The 24,879-nt window shown below is 43.1% G+C and overlaps 1 protein-coding gene across 4 annotated transcripts in view; it reads right to left on the reverse strand.

Moving 5' to 3' along the window:
* Positions 1–24,879, reverse strand: part of SKP2 (S-phase kinase associated protein 2) — a 39,222-nt gene that overhangs the window by 9,521 nt on the left and 4,822 nt on the right. For 3 of the 4 annotated variants that reach the window (XM_055555172.1, XM_055555175.1, XM_055555174.1), the window contains exons 3-8: positions 15,738–15,849; positions 13,164–13,307; positions 10,889–11,023; positions 9,244–9,342; positions 7,900–8,030; positions 42–93 (exon numbers count right to left, since the gene is read on the reverse strand). In XM_055555172.1, the coding sequence (XP_055411147.1) occupies positions 42–93; positions 7,900–8,030; positions 9,244–9,342; positions 10,889–11,023; positions 13,164–13,307; positions 15,738–15,849 (673 nt within the window). The remainder of the gene's footprint in view (positions 1–41; positions 94–7,899; positions 8,031–9,243; positions 9,343–10,888; positions 11,024–13,163; positions 13,308–15,737; positions 15,850–24,879) is intronic. The other variant, XM_055555173.1, reaches the window with a different exon arrangement.

The raw sequence follows: 24,879 nt of genomic DNA on the forward strand, positions 1-24,879 counted from the left end.
TCATTAAAAATTTTTTTGTTTTAAAATATATAAAAACATACCTTAAGTCTAAGTGGACAAGGTTGGGACATCTTCCAACTAAGGTAGAGACATCTAGCGAAAAAAAAAAAAAGAATAAATAAAAAGATGGTCACTATCAAATGAGGAATCACACAAGGATACTTGTGTCCATACATTTCACACTGTGCTGGAAATTCAGAGTAGTGCAATTAGAGTCATTCACTATTAGAAAAAAAATTATCATCTTGCCATGTAAGACTTTCTACCCAGGAAACACATGAAATCATCTGAAAAACTACTAGAAATAGTAAGAGAACTAATTGTGTAAAATGACTGGATAAGAAACTCCATAGCTTATCTATGTGCCAGCAATAGCTGGATGGAAAGGGGGGCGGGAAATCCAGTTCACAACAGCAAAAAGCAAAATCAAATAGCACACTATATAAACAAATATCAAAAAGTAGCACTCCAAAAGAGTGGAGGAACATCATAGATTATTAAAAAATAATATGGCTATACAACTAGAGAAAATTTACTTCAACTCAAATAAAATTTCCAAATTAATTCCACGTTATTAAAAACTTCCAAATGCAAAAATGAATTAATTATTCATTGGATCTTGGGATCAGTAAGGAGTTTCTAAACATAAAAAAAAAAACAAAAAGGAGACAATGATAATTTACTACATAAATCTTTAAAAACTCTACCATGTTAAAACAGAATACAAGCAGAAATAAAGTGGTATCAGAAAACTGGGAATAAATGTTTCCAACAGAGTTAATGCTTTTATATTCAGTTCAGTCACTCAGTCGTGTCCGACTCTTTGTGACCCCATGAATCGCAGCACGCCAGGCCTCCCTGTCCATCACCAACTCCTGGAGTTCACTGAGACTCACGTCCATCGAGTCAGTGATGCCATTCAGCCATCTCATCCTCTGTCGTCCCCTTCTCCTCCTGCCCCCAATCCCTCCCAGCATCAGAGTCTTTTCCAATGAGTCAACTCTTCACATGAGGTGGCCAAAGTACTGGAGTTTCAGCTTTAGCATCATTCCTTCCAAAGAAATCCCAGGACTGATCTCCTTTAGAATGGACTGGTTGGATCTCCTTGCAGTCCAGGGGACTCTCAAGAGTCTTCTCCAACACCACAGTTCAAAAGCATCAATTCTTCGGTGCTCAGCTTTCTTCACAGTCCAACTCTCACATCCATACACGACCACTGGAAAAACCATAGCCTTGACTAGACGGACCTTTGTTGGCAAAGTAATGTCTCTGCTCTTGAATATGCTATCTAGGTTGGTCATAACTTTCCTTCCAAGGAGTAAGCGTCTTTTCATTTCATTGCTGCAATCACTATCTGCAGTGATTTTGGAGCCCCCCAAAAATAAAGTTTGACACTGTTTCCCCATCTATTTCCCATGAAGTGATGGGACTGGATGCCATGATCTTGGAGAAGGCAATGGCATCCCACTCCAGTACTCTTGCCTGGCAAATCCCATGGACAGAAGAGCTTGGAAGGCTGCAGTCCATGGGGTCGCTGAGGGTCGGACACGAGTGAGTGACTTCACTTTCACTTTCATGCATTGGAGAAGAAAATGGCAACCCCCTCCAGTGTTCTTGCCTGGAGAATCCCAGGGATGGGGGAGCCTGGTGGGCTGCCGTCTATGGGGTCGCACAGAGTCGGATACAACTGAAGTGACTTAGCAGCAGCAGCAGCAGCCATGATCTTAGTTTTCTGAATGTTGAGCTTTAAGCCAACTTTTTCACTCTCCACTTTCACTTTCATCAAGAGGCTTTTCAGTTCCTTTTCACTTTCTGCCATAAGGGTGGTGTCATCTGCATATCTGGGGTTATTCATATTTCTCCCGGCAATCTTGATTCCAGCTTGTGCTTCCTCCAGCCCAGCGTTTCTCATGATGTACTCTGCATAGAAGTTAAATAAGCAGGGTAACAATATACAGCCTTGAAGTACTCCTTTTCCTATTTGGAACCAGTCTATTGTTCCATGTCCAGTTCTAACTGTTGCTTCCTGACCTACATATAGGTTTCTCAAGAGGCAGGTCAGGTGGGCTGGTATTCCCATGTCTTGAAGAATTTTCCACAGTTTATTGTGATCCACACAGTCAAAGGCTTTGGCATAGTCAATAAAGCAGAAATAGATGGTGTTCTCAAATTCTCTTGCTTTTTCCATGATCCAGCAGATGTTGGCAATTAACAGTATAAAACAATAGTATATTAAGAGCATAAAAAAACAGAACATGGGTAAAAAATATAAAGATACTGCATAAAATATAGACACAATAAAAATGGAGCAAGAAATGCAAAATATTTTTTGTGTGCTATCACATGAAAAACAAATCCTATTACAATACCCAGAACTGATGAAATATCATAAAGCAGGTGCCCCTACACTAGAAGTACATATTTAATTTTATGCAGCCTTTCAGAAGACCTCATTTTTTGAGGGGGAACTGATCTTTCTTCTAAAAAGTTTTCAGGGCATAACGCACTTTGCTCTTTGGCTCAGTAATTCCACTTTTAGGAAAGTAATCCGAGATCCCAGGTGGCACTGGTGGTAAAGAACCTGCCTCTACCAGGCAGGGGACAAGAAACACAAGTCGATCCCTGGCTTGGGAAGATCCCTGCAGGTGGGCAAAGCAACCCCCCCAGTATTCTTGCCTGGAGAATCCCAAGGACCCTACAGTCCACAGGGTCGCAAAGAGTCAGACATGAAGGAAGCAACTTTGCACGCAGGCATACATGCACTGAGATACTCACTGTAGTGACAGTTATAAAAACCCCCTTCTCTCGTTAGTTTAATAGGTCAACCTTCACCCATTCTATGGAACACAATGCTAATAACAGCCATTGAAAAGCTCTTTAATAACATTTTATGAAATGAAAAAATTACTCAGGATACCTTGTACACTAAAAACAAAATATACATAATGCATGATAATGTCAATTTAAACACACAAACATATATATTTACACACAAATGTACACATAGAAAGGAAGGGGGTTGGGGGTTGGAAGGCTGGAAGAAAATACATCCAAATGTTAAGTGCAATTACCAAGGGTGGTGGGATCACAAATACCTTTTCAGAATTTGGAACAAAATGCATCAGTGAGTGTTAATTACTTTAAAAAAAAATAGGCAAATTTTATTTATGTTTGAGGGTTCTTTCTTTCCTTCTCACAGCTACATCGCCAGCTGCATCCCCTCGTTTGAATCCTAGACTTGCATTTTGAACAACCTCCTGCACACACTCCTCCACATACTCACTGGGCTATGTGATGAGCATCTCACATTTATGCCTAAAACCAAATGCTTGATTTCTCCCCTCAATCTGCTCCTTCCCCAAAGTCTTCCCTGTCTTAGTAAATGCAAACTTCATCAATTGCTGGGGCCAAAACCCTGGGAATCCTACTCAAACTGTTTCCTCACGTCCCACACCCCATCTGTTACCCAGTCCCGTTGGGTTAGCTTTCAAAATGCGTCTGAAATCAATCACTTCTTACTTCTTCAGATGTGACCACCAAGTCTCCAGCAGCCTTTCCCTGGCACAGCTCCACAAGGGGACTTTTCAAAGGTGAGTCAGATCATTGCATTGCTGTTCGAAATACTTCAATGGCTTCCCATCTAATCCAGGAAAACAAGGGAAACAGAGCTTCTGCCTTGGCCGAGAAAGCCCCTGGCTACCTCATCTCCTAACACTGGGCTCCTCGCTCCCTCTCCCACACTGGCTTCCATACGGAGAGGAAAAAAAAATCTCAAACATTTAATAAAGTTTGTCTCTTTTAAAAAATAAATAACATTTATTGACTCATTTTCTGATTATAAAGTAGCATACGTGGCTTTCCTCCAAAGGCACTTGCTGGTCCTTAGTTCTAGAATGTTCTTTCCTTACATATCTACTTATCACTCCTTCAGGTCTGTGGTTAAATCTCACTTCCTCAGGGAGCTCTTCTCTCTGGCCATTCCATCTGAAAGCAGCCCCCTTCCTGCTACACTCTACCCGAGCACCCTGCTTTAAACTTTTCCTCCTTGTGTTTCCACCTCCTTTCATCATATTTAGTTCCTTGTTGATTGTCTGCATTCCCCACCAGAATGGAAGCTTCACAAGGATAACTTTCTCTGTTTTGTTCAAGGCCACATGTCCCAAGTTTAGAACTGGGTTTTGTGCATTATAGGGGCTCAACAGACATTTGTCTCAAGAGCTGCACAACATAGTTCTGAGTGACCCATCATCTCATTAGCCAACCACAAAATCCACAATCAGATACAGTCTTCCCACCTGGGAAAGAATTAAACCTTGGGAGATGAACCTGGTTAGTCTCTGTCTTCAGCCCTTTTTTAAGTCCCGTCTTTCTTTGGTGGGTAGAGTTAGGAACCAGTAGTGACTGCCAAGATTCCTCTTCACCGTCTCCTTCGTTTCACTGGAGTTAGAAGGGATCTTAGAAACTACCTAATCTAACTTGTCATTTTAGAAGAGAGACATTTTTCGCTAGAGAAGTCCAAGTAAATCTAAGACCCAAAGCTAGGTCCTCCAAACCTCATTCTGTGCTCATCCACTGTTCCACAGAGAGGGTGGAACAGTGGATGGGTGAGGAATATAAACACCAGGAGCCAACAGTTACTGAGCTCTCACTATGTGCCGAGAATGATTAAATGCCTTGCACACGTATTACATCATTTATTGCTTACTCTAATGCTAAGAGGTAAGGTACTACTATTATCTCCATTTTATTGAGAAATGGAGGAACAGCAAGGTTAAGCAAATTGCTCAAGGCTACCCAGTGAATGACAGAGTGGGTACCCGAATCCAGATGGTCTGTCACTGGTCTTGGAGGTAAAACACAAAATCTGTATTGTCTTCTACACAGTGAAATAGCGTGTACCGTTGTTAAAGATATCCATTTAAAAATTCTTGAATTCCCATTGTATACTTAAGGACACTAACACTTCAACTCCTACTCTGCATCCTATCCTCGCCCTGAATGTGTCCAGCAAGCGGGATTTTACCACCTATCATTCCTGCCAAAACTTAGTAGAAAGGCGATTTGTTCTTTTTCAGAGGAAGACAGAAAAGAGTTTTAAGCCAAACGTGGAAACAATTTACAGTAGCTTGCCTACAGCTGAGTTTCTCGACCTTACACCCAGAACCTTGGTTCATTACAGAAAAACTCTGAATAAAGAAGTGGGAGGTTCAGGTATGAGCAGAAATGTACACAAGGCCCTGTCTTCCCCTGGGGATGAAGAGGGAAGAACCACGGGTGGTATTCAATGTGAAGAGGATGCTCCCTCGTGGGAATTTAAAGTCCTTGGAAGGCAACGTGGCAAGAACTATCCAAAGCTTGATAATGAAGCCTAATCCTTGGCCTAGCAACTCCACTTAGAAATGCACTCAACAGTTTGCTTCTGTCCATAAGACAGTTGTTTATAAAGGGAGAAACTGTAAAGACTCTAAACATTCGTTACAAGGAGATCAACTGAGTAAGTTATGAATGAATCAATAAATTATTCCAAATAGGTCTGATGGAATATCACATAGCCACTGAAAATGATGTGTGGTGTAGCTACTGAAATGGGGTTACTTGAAATAAAACCATACTATAAAGTACTCCATACTCTATGCCCCATTTTTTTAAAAAGCCACTTTTTAACAGGAAAAAAGACTAGCAAAATGTTAGTAGGATTATTGATTTTTGTGTTTTTACATGTTTTAGGCATATTTGAGAATGACTATGTAATACTATAACTAGATATTTTTAATTTTTATTTTTAACTGGAGGATAACTAATTTACAATATTGTATTGGTTTCTGCCCTACATCAACATGAATCAGCCATAGGCATACATATGTCCCCTTCCTCCTGAACCTCCCTCCCAAACAGATTTAAAATTGTGTTTAAAGGGGAAAAAATGCAGACTAGAAATACTGTGTGTGGAGGGGAGTGGTTAAGAAAAACACTACTGCTGCTTTTGCACATCTCTAAAGAAAGCCTTCACTTTGTTATCTGGGTTCAAGCACCTGCAGAGGATTCCAACCCCGACCACTTAGGAGAATCTGCTCCTATCTTCTACAGCGTCGGATACGTGACTCACAGGGGACAGGTCATGTCCTGAAGGAGTACTTTTCAAATACTGCTCAGATTTTAAGAAGATACATTCTGCAAATATTTGGCTCAAATCTTTTAGAGTATGTTAAAAATAAGAAAAACACTCAGAGGGGCTCATACCACCATCAAGACATGAGGTTAGGGCTGAGGTGTGCACTGGCTTAACGAGGCTTTGTGTAGGCCGCCTGAGACCATGAGGGCAAGCTATTAAAATGCTAAGTGAAATAAGTCAGGGGACTTCCCTGGTGCTCCAGTGGCTATGACTCCATGATCCCAATGCAGGTGGCCTGGGTTTGATCCCTGGTTAGGGAACTAGATCCCACATGCCACAAAGTTAGCACATTGCAACTGAAGATCCTGCATGCTTGCCAACTAAGACCTGGCACAGCCAAATAAATAAATAAAAATAAACATTAAAAAAAGAGACAAAAACAACTACAATATGATATCGCTTATACAGGGACTCTAAAAACGACAAACTAATGCGTAGTGGTGGTTTAGTTGCTAAGTCGTGTCCTGCGACCCCTTGGGCTGTAGCCTTCAGGCTCCTCTGTTCATGGGATTCTCTAGGCAAGAATACTGGAGTGGGGTTGCCATTTCCTTCTCCAGGAGATCTTCCCGACCCAGGAATCAAACCCAGGAATCCTGCCTTGCAGGCAAACTAATGGATCTAACAAAAAAGAAGCAGATTCACAGATACAGAGGACAAACTAGTGGTTAACAGAGGGGAGAAGGAAGAGGAGAGGGATTAAGGCAATAAAGGGGAAGGTGATTAAAAGATACAAACTACTAAGTATAAAATAAGCTACAAGGATTGTACAACACGAGGAATACAGCCAATATTTTAGAACAACTTTAAGTGGCATATAACCTTTAAAAATTGTAAATCACTCTTCTACACCTGTAACTTATATATTACTGTACAACAACTACACTTCAATATTAAAGAAAACCCTTGCCATTTGTACTTATCTTTGCAAATCTGTCAATATTAGACGAATAAAACAAAGCACACATAACTGAGTGTTCAGGCTTATCAAGACTTTAACTGTCACACATCACCCTTGATTAAATGCCCGTGTTCGTCTGAAAAACCCCACTGTCCTCTTAGACTGAACTGAAAAAAGTCATAAATATGAACACAGAGGGTTTGTTACAGGGTTTTTCAACCTTGGCAGTATTGGCATTTAGGACCAGATTCTTTTTTGTGTGTTCTGCTGTCCTGTGCGTTGTTCACCAGCATTCCTGGCTTCTGCCCACTAGAAGCCAGTGTGTAGATGGATCCAGTGGGTAGATGCTTCTTCTACCCACTAGATGCCAGTAACCCCACAGCTGTGACAATCAAAAATGTTTCCAGACCTTGCCAAATGTCCTCTTGCAGGCAAAACCATCCCCAGTTGAGAACCACTGCTTAATACTAATCAAACACTGCATCCCTCAATTTTTATATTGGGGTTTTAACCTAAGTAAGTTAGTTACATACAAGAAGCTCTTCTGCTTAAACATAAATTGTTTTAAAGTATAAAGGTTTTCACTCATGCATTCTGGATTCAAACCTTGCCACTAACCCACTAGCTGTCTGCATTTACCTGACCCTTCTGATCAGCTAGAGGTTACCTCATCTGAAAAACAGGAATAGGAACACACACACACACACACACACTGGATTAAATGAGACAGTTTATGGAGGATCACGCCTAGGAGATGCTCGAGAAATCAAACCTGCTGTTATTGTTGCAGCTGCTGTTGTTAAGGGCCCAAAGGCCCAGAGGGTCTTACCTGATCTCTGCAGATTCTTTCGGTACCCGCTGAGATTCAGCTGGGTGATAGTCTCTGACACATGTGCAACAGCCACCTGTACATGCTTTTCAGTGAAATCATAGCACCAAGAGAGGTTCAGTTCATCCAATCTGTACATAAGAGGGGTGACAAGGAAAGCATGAAACCATTACCCAGAATGAATCTTCTATGAAACCCTGTCTAAAGCTGCAAATCAAGAAAACACAGGGCCATTGATTCCTTACCATTTTCTGCATAGAACCTCAGCTTCTCTAAGCAGCTACATTTGCTCACCTGAAACCGCTTTCTCCATCTCGGTCCAGTTTGTTCCAGAAAGCTGCCAGGGGATATGAGCCAAGGGCTTAGTGAATGCTGCCCTCTTCTGGAAGAGAAGGGAAGTGCTCTCCTCTCCTGCTCATACCTCATTCCAGGACTAGGAGAAATTCTAGCTTCTATGCTTTCTTTCTCAACCACTTGGGTTGTAGGAAAAAACTAACAGTATGAGCTTGAGATGTTTTAAAAAACTGATAGGATGTACCAGGAATTCCCAATAAAGAGATGCTGACATCACAAAAATTCACTTTATCTTACTGGGCCTCTGCTAACTAAGTAAATGAGGGCTTCAAAGGAAAAGTCCAACGGCTAAATTATACATCCCATTCCTGGCATTGCTGAGAAAATGCAGGGCTACTATTTTATCTCATTGGTAACATTCTTACACAAAAATAATCTTTTGTATAAGATCATTAAGGAGAAATAAGTACGATGCTATTAGCACAGAGACCAAGGGATATTAAAAAGGACAGACACAGTACTGGGTATTCTGTGAATCATGTCCCCCCTCACTTATTAATCTCTGCAACTCTGTGACCTTTATATTCGGACATTAGACATTACTACCTAGCATAAAAGATGTTTCTAATGGGATCACCCAGATTCATGGTGTATTTTGCAATAACAAACTTTTGACAAATAAATAGTCAAAACTGTTAAGTTAGATCTACAGACATTACAGAGAAAAAAGCCTGACAATATAGCAATATAGTCAGGTATAAACAGATACTCTTTGTACATACTGTTGATAAACACATTACCACATTTTTCTTATTGTAATAAGTCAAAGAAAAATAAAAAGGATCATGACACAAGTAATCTTTGCAAACTTCCATCGATTTGGCTCCTGAGTTTGGATAGAAAGTTTGGATGATAAAGGGTACTGAGTTCTCCAAATCAAGAGCTCAAAGAGTTAGGAAAGCTTAAAAATGTTACCCGATTCTATCTTGATGTGAAAGATAACTATGTTTGAAACCACATTTCTGAAATCAAATCTCTAATCTCTCCTACCTGGAACAGCTGCTCAGCAAAGTCTTCAGGGCAGATTCAGAGAATCCAGAACACCCAGAAAGGTTTAGTCGCAGTAAATTTGTGTTCTGAGCAAGATTACTGGAAAAAGAGGACAAAGTTGTAACAATACTAACCAGACCCTCTTATTCAATCAACAGGAATGAAGCTAAGGGAGGCAGTTACAGGCACACAGGCCTTTGAGTCAGCAGTGAGTTTAAATTCACATCTTACCATCTAGATGACACCAAGTAGGATGCTTTGCCTTAGTTTACTCATCTGTGAAATGGCAAGATCAGTATCTTCTTGGTAGTGTTGTTAAAATTAAATGATATAATGTAATAAAGGCCTCAGCACAGTGCCCAGCACAGAGTAACTACACAACAAACACTTACCAATGTACTTTTAAAAACTGAAAAATAAAGAACCCACCAAAGACCTAAACATATTTCTATTTCACCCACAATTGTAATTAGTTTGTAAGTAAACTTCTACTTATAAAATCAGCAGTTTCCTTGAGTTAAACATCTTTCAAATTGCCCTCTCCTCTCTGTTCCCAAATGCCTCATGTTAGCCAAACAGTGATTTAAGAGCGAAAGTTCTGGAATCGTACTGTATGGCCAGGTTCAAATCTTGGTTTTGCTACCTAGCTACTGTGTGACCTTGGACAAGTTATTTAGCTTCTCTGTTGCTTAGTTTTCACATCTGTAAAAAGGGGAATAATGAGAACGTATTTCATGGGGTTGGTATGAGGATTTACTCAGAAGACCTTTAAAGAACCTAGTATCTGGCATATGGTATGTGCTCAACAAATATTAAGCAGATATTATCATTATTCTTTCCTTTTCCCCATCAAATTTCATCATTTCTTACCTGAATGGATACAACAGTATCTTAACTAATCTACCGAATAGTTTCTTTCACACATAATCGATTTTCTGAGATGCCCAGCGAGTTAATTTTCTAAACATGTTTGTTCCATTCTCAGAACCACGCTTCTCTCTTCACCATGCTTCCCTCTTTACAGCCCACAACAAAGTCCAGAGTTCTTCCAGAGTGGCAGGCACCCACGAGATGTGGTCCCTGCCGACCCTCACCTGTCACTTCCCTCACACACTCCATTAATTCCTGACCACTTCAGAATCCACAGTCGCAAAGGTGGCTTCACCTGGGCTGCTTCCTTCCCACATGACCTGGAGAACTCCTACCCACATACTTTCAATACTCAGCTTCAGAGTCACATCCCCTTGAGACGAGACAGCTGCCTTCTCCAAATGTAATTAGGTCTCTGCGTGTTGCCACATATTCACCAACGCATCTAGCAAACACACTGCACTGTAATTATCTGTCTCTCCCTTGAATGAGGGAGCAACCATGCCTCAATTCCTCCTTGCGTGTCTAGAACCTAGCATGAGACCCAGCATCATATCGAGAGTTAGTACACAAACTTTGGTTGTCTAGGTGAGCCACCAAACCTCCTGGGAGGAGGAACCAAACCCCCTGGAGGGTTCTGCAGAGGCTGGAACACTGTATTGGGTATTTTCTGAGTCCACCTACATGTGGACAGGACACCCCACATCTACTCGAGAAACAAAATTAACAAACACAAAACGAGTGCCCTTGGAACATGCTCCTAGGTGCCACTCACTCAACAACGGGATCTGAAAGTCGGAGGCCTTCCAGGCTGAGGTTCTGCAACTTGGAGCAGTGAGACAGAAGGCCGTGCAGGGTAGATGCATCAATCACAGAGTTCGACAGGTCCAGGTGCTGTAGTCGGAAAGGGCTGAACACAGAGGGAATAAAAAGAGGCTCCACAAGATGGCTCAAACCAGTATGTCCAGATCTGACCCCTTCTCCTCCCGACCTGGGCAGTCCATCACAAACAAGACCCTAAACACACATTTCAAGTATTAGCTATAGCTGTAGTCATAAAATAAATTGTTACTGGCCATCCTCGTTTGTTTTAAAATTCAAAAGCATTTTTTTTTTTGGCCAAGTCCAGACGTTGTGCCAGTACAGTCCAACTTAGAAAATGAATTAATGAGCATCAGAGGAATGAGTTGGATGTGGGTGACAAGGAGGTCACGCCTACAATGACTCCTGGCAAGGGTGAGTGGGTGGATGACCAAACCAGGGAAGACCGTGGAAAGGCAAGTTGTAAAGGGAGGTTAATACCAAGGTTTTTGGGCTGGACGTGCTAACACTAAGGTACTTGTAGGAAATTCAGCTGTGGTAGTTTTTAGGTAATAGGAAATAGGGGTTTGTTTGAAAGAGAGGGTTGGGCTAGAGATGAGGATGTGAAAGTCTTGGCATAGATGTGGGTGTACAAGACATAGCTTGTCTGAAGACAAGAGTGGGGCGGGAGAGAAGGCAGCCAGGGACAGACCGTAGAGTAACTGAGCAAAGCATGCACTTGAAGGAGATTGAGAAGGAAGAGCCGCCGGAGAAACACAAAACACCTGCGGGAGAGGAGTGTTGTTATATGACCACGGCGAGAAGGTGAAGGGGCCTCGAGTCGGGACGCGTGTTGTATCCCAGCTCTGCCGTCTTTAGCTTATTTTTCTGTTCAGTATTTGTTCACTCCACTCTAGCATGAGATGACACTAAACCACACTGCAAAACTATCAGTAAGAAATACATTTTCAGAAAGTCTAAACCAAAACAGAGCATCTTTTTCAGGATGTAAATCGGTCTGTGATAGGATGAGAAACCCAGGGTGACAAAATCCGAAAAGACCCCTCACCTCCTTATCAGAAATAGGCAGTGGGGGTAGAGACATGTCAATCAAAACTACAATGAGGTATCATCTCACACCGGACAGAATGGTCATCATCAAAAAAGTCTACAAACAATAAATGCTGGAGAGGATGTGGAAAAAAGGGAATCCTCTCTTGCACTGTTGGTGGGAATGTAAGTTGATAAAGCCACTGTGCAGAACAGTAAGGAGATTCCTTAAGAACCAGGAATAAAACTACCATAAAGCCCAGCAATCCCACTGCCGAGAAAACCATAATTCAAAAAGAAACATGTGTCCCAATGTTCACTGCAGCACTATTTACAATAGCCTGAACAGCGAAACAGTCTAGATGTCCATCAGCAGATGAATGGATGAATAAGTTGGACACATATAATGGTCCTAAAAAGGAACAAATCAGTTCTAGTGAGGTGGATAAACCTAGAGGCTGTCATATAGAGTGAAGTAAGTCAGAAAGAGCAAACAAACATCATATATTAACACATATGTGCGGAATCTAGAAAAATGGCACTGCTCAATCTACTTTCAGGGCAGGAACAGCGATGCAGACACAGAGAACAGATTTGTGGATACAGCGGAGGACAGAGAGGGTGGGATGAGTTGAGATAGCAGCGTTGAAACATACATATATTACCACATGTGAAAGAGACAGCCAGTGAGAAGCTGCTGTATAATACAGGGAGCTCAACCCAGTGCCCTGTGCCAACCTAGAGGGGTGGGATGGAAGGGGGGGCACGGGAGAGAGGAGGCTCAAGAGGGAGGGGACATATGTATACTTATTGCTGATTCATGTTCTTATATGGCAGAAACCATCAAAATATTGTAAAGCAATTATTCTCCAAATAAAAATACATAAAAAAATAAAAAGAAATGGGCATTGGGGGAATAGCTTGGCTGCATGGCATCTGCCAGCCAGGGCTGCTTGGCTCCTGCCTCATAAGATACTCAGGGCACCCTTAGACCCTGGGAAGAGCCCAAGTGCAGGCCTAGGCTAAAACGGGAATGACATCACTGAAACCTGTGCTGTGTTTCAACATGGCAACATAGACAACTAATGTCCCATGCTGCACAGATGACCTGTCCTAGGGCAGATAGCTGGAGAGGGAGAAAAAAAGACATTTTGATCTGTTTTCCTCCCCAAGATTCTCCAGGGACTTTTCTTTCTTACCTGAAATGTTCAACTAATGGTTGGTCCATAAATGATCGTGGACAGCGGAAGGCAACCACCCCTCGGGACAAAAGCCGACCAACCACATCTGGGTAGAGGTTTCTGCCCGCGAGGTCTACAGTCTGCCAGAGAGACTCGTCAAACCTGGAAAAGAGGTGCTCTGTTTGGTGAGTCAGGGCACCAGTTTCTGGAGGCCCTCGACGCTGCTATTAACAACAGGACACGGCCACTCAATTGCCCTGAAGCAAATTCTAAAGGCATGTTTGTTTCTGACTATACAATTACCTATATTTTTAAGGCACTACTGAATATTTCTTGGTCCCATTATGGATAAGTTTTCATCTTCCTCTTTACATGGATTTCATAGCTAGTTCAATGCTACCATGAGCCCTGCAATGATCTGGAACAGGAGAATAAAATTTCAGCATTCAATTCAATTCAATAACTTAAGACTGCTCAAATCACTCAACTAATTACTGAATAAGTAGGTAGGTTCACGATGACCTCACTTGCCATTTTTGTGAAGCATGGGCACGCTACCACAATTACCCTAAAAAACATGTAAATATACCTAAAAGAAGGAAAGTTTGTATGACTTTATTATGAGATATGGTTAGCAAATATCTATTAGGAAAAGTCATAGTTCAGCTCCATTTTACAAAACCTTAAAAGCTTAAAATAAATGCACAGAAATACAGGAATACCCATGAACTAATGTGAAGAAAAGAGGTAAAAACATTTAGATTTGTGTTTTGAAAGCAAAAAAGCGGTAACAAATATAGTAAACAACATAAAGAAGTTTGAATACCCATAGATTAATTCAATTTAACACAAAAGAAAACACGAGATCAAGCCCGTGACGGAACATTTTAAATGTTTACAAGAATTTTACTTTTTAATCCTACTTGAGATAAGCAGACCACTGGCTGGAGCTTTGAAATAATTCTGCATAAACAAATTGTCAACCTCTATTCTTAAGAAGACAGGACTGCCGTGCCTGGCATATAACAAGTGCTTAATGAATGTCACTTATAACTTTCATGACAGTTGAGATGAAGATGAACAGAGCTGCATAGAGAGCACAGCTGGTGGAAAAAGAAAATCAGAATGGGGTTTCTTGAGCAGGGATAAGTGAGTCAACCACCATGTATCTGCTCTGGCATTCCAGGTATGCCGACCTCTCTGTGGCTCTTCTAAGCAAATATAGTCAGCCCTCCCTAGCCACAAGGCTTCCCAGGTGGCACAGATGATAAAGAATCCGTCTGCCAATGTAGACGATGCGGGTTCGATTCCTGGGTGGGGAAGATCCCCTGGAGGAAGAAATGGCAACCTACTCCAGTATTCTTGCCTGGAGAATCCTATGGACAGAGGAACCTGGTGGGCTACAGTCCATGGGGTTGCAAACAGTTAGACATGACTGAGCAAGCACTCCCTGTCCACGGGTTCCACATCCACAGATCCACGGGTCCAGAGTCAGACTGTCCTACCCCATTTGATACAAGGGACTTGAGAATCCACGGATTTTGGTATCCACAGGGGGTCCCGGAACCAATACCCAGTGGGTACCAAGGGATGACTGTAGCACAGCCTTGTAAGTACCTGGAGTGTCTTATTTCCAGCACACCTGTGAATGGAAGGGCAGGGGCTCCTGCGTTCTCACAGTGAGAGTCCTAGACGTGTGGAGGGAGAAGAGAGATAGATGGCCTTAAGCACAGACAAAGGCTGGCCAGAGGCTGATGAGCAAGAGAAAAGGTGAAGATGGAAAAGCCCGTTACCGCCTTCCCAGCTCACCAGGATGTCCCATGCGCAGCTCACTGTTTACACCTGAGAAGTGTGGCCCCAAACCCAACAGAACCTGAACAATTAGCTGGGCACCACTTGAGCATCTTTATATTTCATGCTCACAATGGCCATCATGTGACCCACCGGAAGTGACTTACCCCATTTGGAAAACTTCTTTTCCCTGTATTCAGCAGAGCTCATGTTTATTGGATGCTGGGCCAGGCAGTGTACCAGGAGTGACAGGGATACACGAAGGCACAGCTGGTTCTCATACACCCAGTGGGCTGGGTATGAGTGGTAGGAAGAGAACTCGGGGCTCTGTGTGGGACCCAAGTGGGAAAGCAGCTTTATGGGACCTGAGTGAGGTTCTGAGTCCCAGTTCCCCCATATATAAAATGGGATGGGGTGCTAGTGGTAAAGAATCCGCCTGCCAATGCAGGAGACATGTGTTCGATCCCTGGGCTGGGAAGACCCTCTGGAGGAGGAAGTAGCAACCCGCTCCTTTATTCCTGCCTGGAAAATTCCATGGACAGAGGAGCCTGGTGGGCTACAGTCCATGGGGTCGCAAAGAGTCAGACACAACTGGGCACACACACACCTCCAGTAGATTCCTCCCTTATCTGTGAAATAAGATGCTAATTATTATAAAGAATATAATAATGAATAAGAAAATACCCAGTGTGCTTTGTGCTACTATATTCTTCTTGGTTTTCAGTGTCAGCAGACCCAACCAAATAAAAACCCTTCTTTTTTCCTCCTCCACATACACTAAATGGGGTGAAAAATACTTACGCTAGATGATACCATCTCTTACAAACACTGGAGACTTTCAGGAGTTCAGGGAGGCACAGACAGGAAAAGATTCCTAAGAGCAGCTCGTCTGGAAGGGAGTCCCAAGAAACACCTTGGAGGGGGACAAAAAAAAAAAGAATTGTTTTCCTTTTACCATTCTTTTCCTCTATCAAGTGTACTGAGCTTTTTCCTGCACTTAAAGATATACAACATGTAACTTAAAAAGGGGAATTTAATGCTAAATGAATTCTTCATCCTCATAATTCTTTTTCTGTTCACCCATGGTCTATGTTTCCTGAAGTGGATACCGGATACTTTCTCAGCAAAGGAGAAAAGAGAGTATCAATGATATTCTTCTCTTTAGTACCCACCAGCCAGTCTCAGGCTCAGAACCATACTGATTGGGGTTCAGAGCCAGTCTCAGGCCTCTCACATCTTAGACGACAATGTCTAAGATACATGATGCTTCTGGGTTGCTAGGAACACCTCACTCCTCTCTCAAGTGGATTCAGTGGTGGATTTATCCAGTAGTGACCTTATTTAAAAGGCAAACCAATCTTTCTCCTTCTTCTTCCAAGCTTACAGAAGGTGGACTCAGAAGTCCATTTACCTAAAAGTGCAATATCAAAAGGCTGCTCTCATCTCTTAATTCAACACACATGTCCTGAGTGCTTTGTTTGATGCCAAGGATGGGTTAAGGCGTTAGGAGAAAGCAGGTAACACATGAGACAACACTTTTTCATGGAGCTTATGTTCCACTGGGGAAGCAATTACATGGTATTAGAAGACATGTTAAAAACTGTTCAATATTTTTAAAAAATTAAGTGATATGTTAAAATTGCTTTTACTTTGATGTATTAAAAATGAAGAAAATGAGGAAGGTGTTAGAAAGTTTAAACACACAGCATACACACACACCTCAACCATCAATAGCAACTAACCTTGTTCTATTTTTCATATGTTTGGGGTTAATAATAAATTAAGATAAGGGTTATATTCGGCTCTTTGATGAAAACAACTATTTTCATTCTATTTTGACTCAACTCTATTTGTTAGCCTACTGAAACTCGTCATTCATAGTTAAGGAGACTAAGTCTGTATTAGTAAAGATTTGGTCAAAATATCTCCTTCCACATTTTAAAATAAATGCCTAATACAAAATTCTGTAATAGTGAGTAATTGTGATGTGAATTTCACCACAATGGTGGTTCCTCTAGTAACTGTCAAGTTTTATAGCTGGAGTTCCCCCCAAACTTTTTAATACATTTGCTGTGTTTTCTTATACTAAAAGAAGTATTGCATTCTTATTGAAAAAATTCTTGAAGAAAAGTTGAGTTACTTAAAAGTATAAAATAGTTCCATTTTTCAAAGATATTTTTAAGTTATCTGGTGCACTTGCATCCATTTTGTAAACATACTGTTTCCCAAACTGGTATTTAAAGAACATTCTTCTGGGAGATGTTAATATCTGTTCCACTACAAACAGTGTTTTGTGGTGTAAAATGGTATAAAACAGTGGGGAAGGCCTTACTGAGCTGGTGATCATTGAGCAAAGGCTAAACACAGGGAAGGGGCCGGCCCTGTGAGTCCCCGGGGTGTGTTCCCCGTGCGGGAGTAGCAGGTCTGTTTTGAGGAACAGCAAGGAGGCCAGCCGGAGAAGGCAATGGCAACCCACTCCAGTACTCTTGCCTGGAAAATCCCATGGACTGAGGAGCCTGGTGGGCTGCAGTTCATGGGGTCGCTAAGAGTCGGACACAACTGAGCGACTTCAATTTCAATTTTCACTTTCATGCATTGGAGAAGGAAATGGCAACCCACTCCAGTGTTCTTGCCTGGAGAATCCCAGAACGGGGGAGTTTGGTGGGTTGCTGTCTATGGGGTCACACAGAGTCGGACACAAGTGAAGCGACTTAGCAGCAGCAGCAGCAAGGAGGGCAGCATAGAACGCAGTGAGCAAGTTGCGGGGAGCGGAAAAGAGGTCAGAGGGGTGCGAGGGGGCTGGTCACCCCGCTCTGACTCTGAAGGTGATGAGGGGCCGCCGGAGAGTTCTGAGCACAGGAATGACAGGATCTCACGGAGGTTTTGAAAGGATCGCTCTGACTGTGTTCAGAATAAACCGGAGGGAGAAAAAGGTGGATACAGGACAAACAGCTTAGTTTTTAGAAAAGCAAACTCTAATTGCTATTCAACAAGTATTAAACGCTTACATATGAATAGAATAACCCACACGATCAGGATAATATGACCATAGCCTAGAAGGAAACAAGCACACACCAAAGAAACAGTAAGTGTTTTAGATTAGAATTCAGAGTCATTAGCTGAGTTCAATAACTTGCCTTCTCGGTCTCTCTCTAACTCCAATCCACCTGCTATACCAATGCTACCGCTATCCTCTCTTCCCTGTGATGGCTAATTTTAGTGTCAACTTGACTGGGCTAAGGAGTACCCAGATATTTGGTTAAATACTATACCAGGTGTCTTTGGGAGGGTATCTGGAATGAGATGAACATTTGATCGATCAAATGAGAAAAGCAGGTTGCTGTCACCAGTGTGCGCCTGCACCATCCAATCCAAAGTTGGGTTGGAATAAAAGGTGGATGAAGGAAGACCTGGCTGTTTCTCCCACCTTTGAGCTGGAACCTGGGTTCCTCCTGCCTTCAGGCCTCAACTGAAACTAACATGATCTACTCTCCGGATCTTTGGGACCAAAGATCATGGGACTCTTCAGCTTTCAGGACTACGTAAGCCAATGCCTTATTAATAAGCCTCCCTGTATCTCTTATTTGTTCAGTGGCTCTGACAGTATTCTTGGACTTCCCTTGTGGCTCAGCTGGTAAAGAATCCACCCGCAATGCAGAAGACCTGGGCTCGATCCCTGGGTTGGGAAGATCCCCTGGAGGAGGGCGTGGCAACCCACTCCAGTATTCTTGGCTGGAGAATCTCCACGAACAGAAGAAACTGGTGGGCTACAGTCCATGGGGTCGCAAAGAGTCGGACACAACTGAGCAACTAAACACAGAACATACACCCCATTTAAAAGGTGTCAGCATTTACTGAACGTGGATGTTGCAACAGGCTCAGGGAGAAGATGATGGAGAGCTGGAGACAGCCTGGAGGTGAGTGATAAACGTAACAGTCTTGGACTCCGTGGACTCTTCCCCCCTATTGCTGGGCAATCTTTTGAAAACACCCCTCAATCAGATCCCTTCAATGGTGTCCCTTGGGGTGTGTTCCACGTGCGGGAGCAGCAGGTCTGTTCTGAGGAACAGCAAGGAGGCCAGCGTAGAATGCAGTGAGCAAGTTGAATATTCAGTCTAAAGTCTATACTGCTGAGCATGAAATTCAAAGCTTTCTTATCAGGGCCTCCCTCGGTTTTCTGGATTCATTATCTAGAAATATGTTCCAGCCATTTGGAGCTACTTGGAATTTTCAGAATGAGTCCTTCTGTGTCATATCTCAATGCCTCTGTACATGCTGTGCCCGCCCCCGACTGCTATGAATTTAACATCAAGTGGCCATTAATGCCCCAACTCCTATGGACGGCCTCCCAGGACATCACCAAAAACAGGCCGGTTTTTTAACCACAATTTTGCTATTTCCTTACTCACCTGTGTAGGCCCCCACAAAGCCATGAGATCTTGAGAGGGAGAACCTGATTCTTCTTTTAACAATCTTTATATTCTAAGGAACTAGCGCACTGTCCGATACATGCAACCATTCATATATTTACTTAACATGTGCTATATGCTGAGGACTATTCTACAGACGTAGATGAACAAGGTATGGCCTGCTCAGAGTTTGAGACACAGACAAATAGGAAATTTCAATCCAGGGTCACAACAGGCTGCTGAAGGGCTCAGAGTGCTGTGCTACACCGGGGACAGAGCTGGCACAGTGCTTAGGGAAGGAGACTCCCTGAGAAAAAAAGGACATGTAGCTGCTCCATGAACACCTGCCCCTCCCTCTCTGCTGCTGCTGCTAAGTCGCTTCAGTTGTGTCTGACTCTGCGACCCCAGAGACGGCAACCCACTAGGCTCCCTGGTCCCTGGGATTCTCCAGGCAAGAACACTGGAGTGGGTTGCCATTTCCTTCTCCAATGCATGAAAGTGAAAAGTCAAAGTGAAGTCGCTCAGTCGTGTCCTACTCCTAGCGACCCCATGGACTGCAGCCTTCCAGGCTCCTCGGTCCATGGGATTTTCCAGACAAGAGTACTGGAGTGGGGTGCCATTGCCTTCTCTACCCCTCCCTCTCTAGAGAATCAAATAAAGGACTGAGGCTCTGAAGCCTAGGGTTAGAGGGATGAAGGCAGACCATCCGCACTGACCCTAGACACGTTCTGGGGAGCAGCTCCCCAGTGTGGCAACTCCATCACACCACAAAGCTCCTGGGCCAAGGTCAGTGGGGGCAGAGGGTCTCCGGCATGACTCCTGCTTCACAAATTGGAACAAAGTTTTCCTTCCATTAATTCTTAACTCCCTGACCTCTGCTGTCTCTTGCGTATACAGATCAGATGGTAGCATTTCATTCGGGGGAAAGAAAAAATTACACTTAGCTACTTTGAATCTAGTCTGTTGAGATTTTTACTATGATCTGCAATGACTACCCTGACACCAGGTGCCTGCCCTCCATCCCTGTCAAGTGTGAGAACTACTGGATTGAGGAAGGAGCACAGCTCCAACTGGAATTTGACTGCATTGTCTCCATGTCAGCAAACCTTAAGCGAACTATTCAATCCTTCTGGGGCTGAGTTTCATCCGCAGGAAAGGGAATAAAAAGGTTTATCTTGCAAAGTTGTTCACTATGAAGATTAAATAGCTCATGTCGAGAGGTTACAAAGCAGAGTTAAACTGCCTCTTTTTGGCTTCTATTCCTCTCCTTTCTCCAAAAACTCTATATGCTTTACTTTCATGACCTTTTCCTTTCAGTGATGCTTAGAATCTTCACCTATGTGAAAACATCCATCTCTGAGTAGGACAAGGGCTGCCTGCTAAGATTTACTGAGACCCCCAAACCGCCTTCTATCTAGGTTTAAATAATTAAATTAAATTAAAAGATGCTTGCTCCTTAGAAGAAGAGCAATGACAAACCTAGACAGCATATTAAAAAGCAGAAACAAAGGTCTGTATAGTCAAAGCTATGGTTTCCAGGAGTCATGTATGGATGTGAGAGTTGGACTAAAAAGAAGGCTGAGTGCCAAAGAATTGATGCTTTTGAACTGTGGTACTGGAGAAGACTCTTGAGAGTCCCCTGGACAGCAAGGAGATCAAACCAGTCAATCCTAAAGGAAATCAATCCTGAATATTCATTGGAAGGACTCATGCTGAAGCTCTAATACTTTGGTCACTTGATGTGAGGAGCTGACTCACTGGAAAAGACCCTGATGCTGGGGAAGATTGAGGGCAGGAGAAGGGAGCAACAGAGGATGAGATGGTTGGATGGCATCATTGACTCAATGGACATGAACTTGAACAAATTCCAGGAGATAGTGCAAGACAGGGAAGCCTGCTGGAGTGCTGCAGTCCATGGGATCACAAAGAGTTGGACACGACTGAGTGACTGATCAACTTATCAACAATCTAGGTTTGGGATCTAGGAACTACTGTAAAGAATAAAGAGAGACATGGAAGGGCAGGAAGCCAATGTGGGCATGTGAGTAAGCAGATTATCACTATGGGCTTTAAATCTGCAGGGGACTCCCAGGAAACATACACCACTGCCCCAGATGCTGGGGTGTTTAATCCATCATCTGCTGTCAGTCAATGGTTAGGGGCTTCTGAAAGGGGGTGGGAATGTTGACTCCCCAGCATGCCTGCCCGGGGAAAGCCCTTAAACACAGAGTGTCATCAATGTGGAGGAGAAAGCCCTTGGCATAAAAGGGAATGGTGAGCTTCAAGGAGCTATGGATGGGGCACCCAAGTGTCAGGTAAAATAGTGGGGAAAGGAGATAGGGAGGCTTGTTGCAAAGTAAAGGGCAGGAGAAATCAATAAACTAATGAATGTGGTGCTTCCCATTTTTATGGGAAGACGTAAGAAATCAGCAACTTAAGAGTAAGAGATCAGTAATTCAAATGCTTCCCAGGTGGCACACTAGTGTTAAACAACCCACCTGCCAATGCAGGAGACGTAAGAGACAGGGGTTTGACCCATTGGTTGAGAAGATATCCTGGAGGAGGACGGTGTAACCCACTTCAGTATTCTTGCCTGGAGAATCCCATGGACAGAGGAGCCTGTCCATAGGGTCGCAAAGAGTTGGACATGACTGAAGTCACTTAGCACACAATTCAAATGCTAGAAGGAAAATTTGGCACTGTGATTGAAGCCACACAAGGGAGCTAAGTCAGTCTAGAACTAGGAAGGCTTTGCATTGCAATGTCCATCTTCACCTGCACAACTCCTACTCATCCTTCAGACCTCAGCTGAACTATCTCTCCCTTGGAGGGGCATTCCCAGGTGACCAGCACAGCCCCCACACCTAGACAGGCACATGGAGACCCAGCACAATGCCTGGCACACCACAGACATTCTCAAAACCATTGCTCAATGCAGTATACCTTTTACTGCCCCTTCACACAAACCGTGAATGTGCTAATTCTGTATCCATGTGACTGATTAACCTTCCTTAATCAATTAACCGCCATGCCTGGTGCCTAAGACAAACCTGGCGACGAACATTAGAAAGTGTTCAATATTTCACAAAGGAACGACTGACACCTAAGAGAAGAAAGCTGGCTCTATTTCACAGACAGGTAAGAGTGTGGGCCTCTCAGGACCAGTTTCCTCATTTATCAAATGACAAGGCTGGTCTAGGGCTCCACTTCAACAAACATTCCTGGGTGTCTGACTAATGCCAGAGAGCATAAGCACAGTCCCTGTCTGTTGGCCTCACTGGGAGGCAAACTAATAAACAGAAACACAACCCCACATTTACAACTGCCATTTACTGAAAGCCCTAAAGAGTCTCATATGTTTATTAATGCATGTGATTCTAATGCTTGCCTTGTGTCCTAGGATGTAGTGTCCCATTTCACAGATGAGGACCCTTGTCTTGGTAGGTTTATTTATTAACCTCACTGAGGTGCTAGCAAATATCAGGTGGCAGAGCCACAAAGTTAACATGGGACTCTTCAGTCCATTTCCAAACCCCACAACCTGAGGTGAAGGCACAGAGCCACAGAGCAGAGTGTCTGAAGCCTGCCAGGTGGCTCAGGGTCTGCCAAGGAATGGCACGGCCCTGGAGGTGTTCGGGGGAATGAGGCTGAAGACTGAAACCCAGAAACAAAGGCAGCGTCCTCTGTAAGTCAAGGGAGGGGCTTCAAGAGATGATGTAACTCCAACTAAAGGGATAAGGTCACACAACTAGCACAGGGAATTCAAGCACAGATCTGACTCCAAATCCTGTCCTATGTCTACCCTAGGATTCTCTCTCCTGTTCTGACTTAATTTTCTAAAATGAAGAAAAATTTTAAAAAAATCACGCTTTTTAAAAAAGTGAGAACTAAACCTCACTTGCTCTGGGAAAAGGAATCCTTCAGGGCTTGGGAGGGAGGGCAGAGGGGAGAGGGAGTGAAACAGAGATGCTGAGAGCTCTCAATGGGTCAGTGAGCATATGGATGGGGCAATGGCTGGGAAAAACACACAGCCTCTCTGAGCAGTCAAGTACCCACGTCTCCACAGAGCTGATCACAGGACAACACTGAGTCTAGGGACCCTGGTGGGAGTGAAGGCGGGGGAGGGGTGTCACAGCCTGAAACTGGATGCTGTTTCAACAGATGAGACAGAAGTCTGTCTTCGTACAGCTGCCCCAGTGGCTAGTATCCAGGCTTGGGATATGCTCTATCTAATTTTACTTGCCATAGTTAATTCTCAAAACACCGACCATCTGTTTCCTGGATTCCTGACTGCATTGCTGCCTGGTCTGTCTGCTCAGAGAGGATGACAAAGTCCAGAGCAAGTCTTTCCTCTACTCACCTCTTCTAAAACCCCCAAGGCTGCACACCAGACCTGCACAGTAAGCAAAATAATTAAGCCCATGGACTCTAATCTTCAACAACATGAAAGCAATCAAACACACTTTGGAGCCATGAAAGGCGAAAACTGGCCAGATTCACAAACTTGCTAGTCACCAGCATTTCCATTCATTCCTCTGGTGCAAAGTCAGCTGTCCACTTCTGTAACCTCATCACCTCCCAGGCCTCTTAAAGTCCTTCAGAAATAATAACTCTTGCTTAAGAGTTTTCAATGCATGAGGTCTTTACTCGATAGGTAACGTCTTCTTACTTGACATGTTTATTTCTTGAAACATCACCTACACTCAGATTCAAACTCCAGAGTACTCAATCTTTGACTCTTAAAATTGCCCTTTTCTTTAAGCACAGATAATTGTATCTGAAGGATAAGCAGGCACTGCTGTTCAAATCTACTCCTTTTTTAAGAGTGGAGGTTCACCTCCTGTTTGCTTCTGCTTGCTTGTTTTAAGTGTTAACGACCCATGCTTCCTTTCTGGGAGACTACAGATTCTGCCATCTGGGATGAGATTTCCTTCCTCTTCTATAAATCATTAAGAGACAACACTAGACCATGTTAGCTCTTGGTATTTTGGCTTTTTTATTTTTTGCCTGGTTGGACAAAACTGAAAAAAGCAAAACAGGAAAAAGCTAAAATAGAGGTCCTCAATGACCCCTTCAACCCCACACTTCAATGAGAGACTTGCTCAACCCTGGGATGTGAGAACACTAAGAAACCATGGAAATTGGGATTCGGGGAATTAGGTACAGGATGCAGGGTCAAGAAGAGCAGGATCTTTGGTCTGTTGTGTTCACTGCTGGATCCCCCATCTCTAGAATGATGCTCCATCAACACTGCTGAATCAATACAAGGAAGCTACAGGGTAAACACAGGTGCCTGGGAAGGGCCTGTAAAGGCTCTTACAGAGCTGAGTTTTGGAGCTGCAGGATAAGATTCAGTGGTGAGTCATGAAATCAATTTAGTCTGATTAGCATTGTTTTGAAAGAATGGAAAAGAATAGGAAATACCTTGGTAAGGAAAAAACTAATTTTGTGCAATTTCAGTTTAAGATACACACCCAAGATTGCAATGGAAAATGTATTTGTTATTGGTTATTAAAAAAAAAAGAGGAAAAGCA

The sequence above is a fragment of the Bubalus kerabau genome, chromosome 18 (genome assembly GCF_029407905.1).
Source record: "Bubalus kerabau isolate K-KA32 ecotype Philippines breed swamp buffalo chromosome 18, PCC_UOA_SB_1v2, whole genome shotgun sequence".
NCBI classification, from domain to species: Eukaryota; Metazoa; Chordata; class Mammalia; order Artiodactyla; family Bovidae; genus Bubalus; species Bubalus kerabau.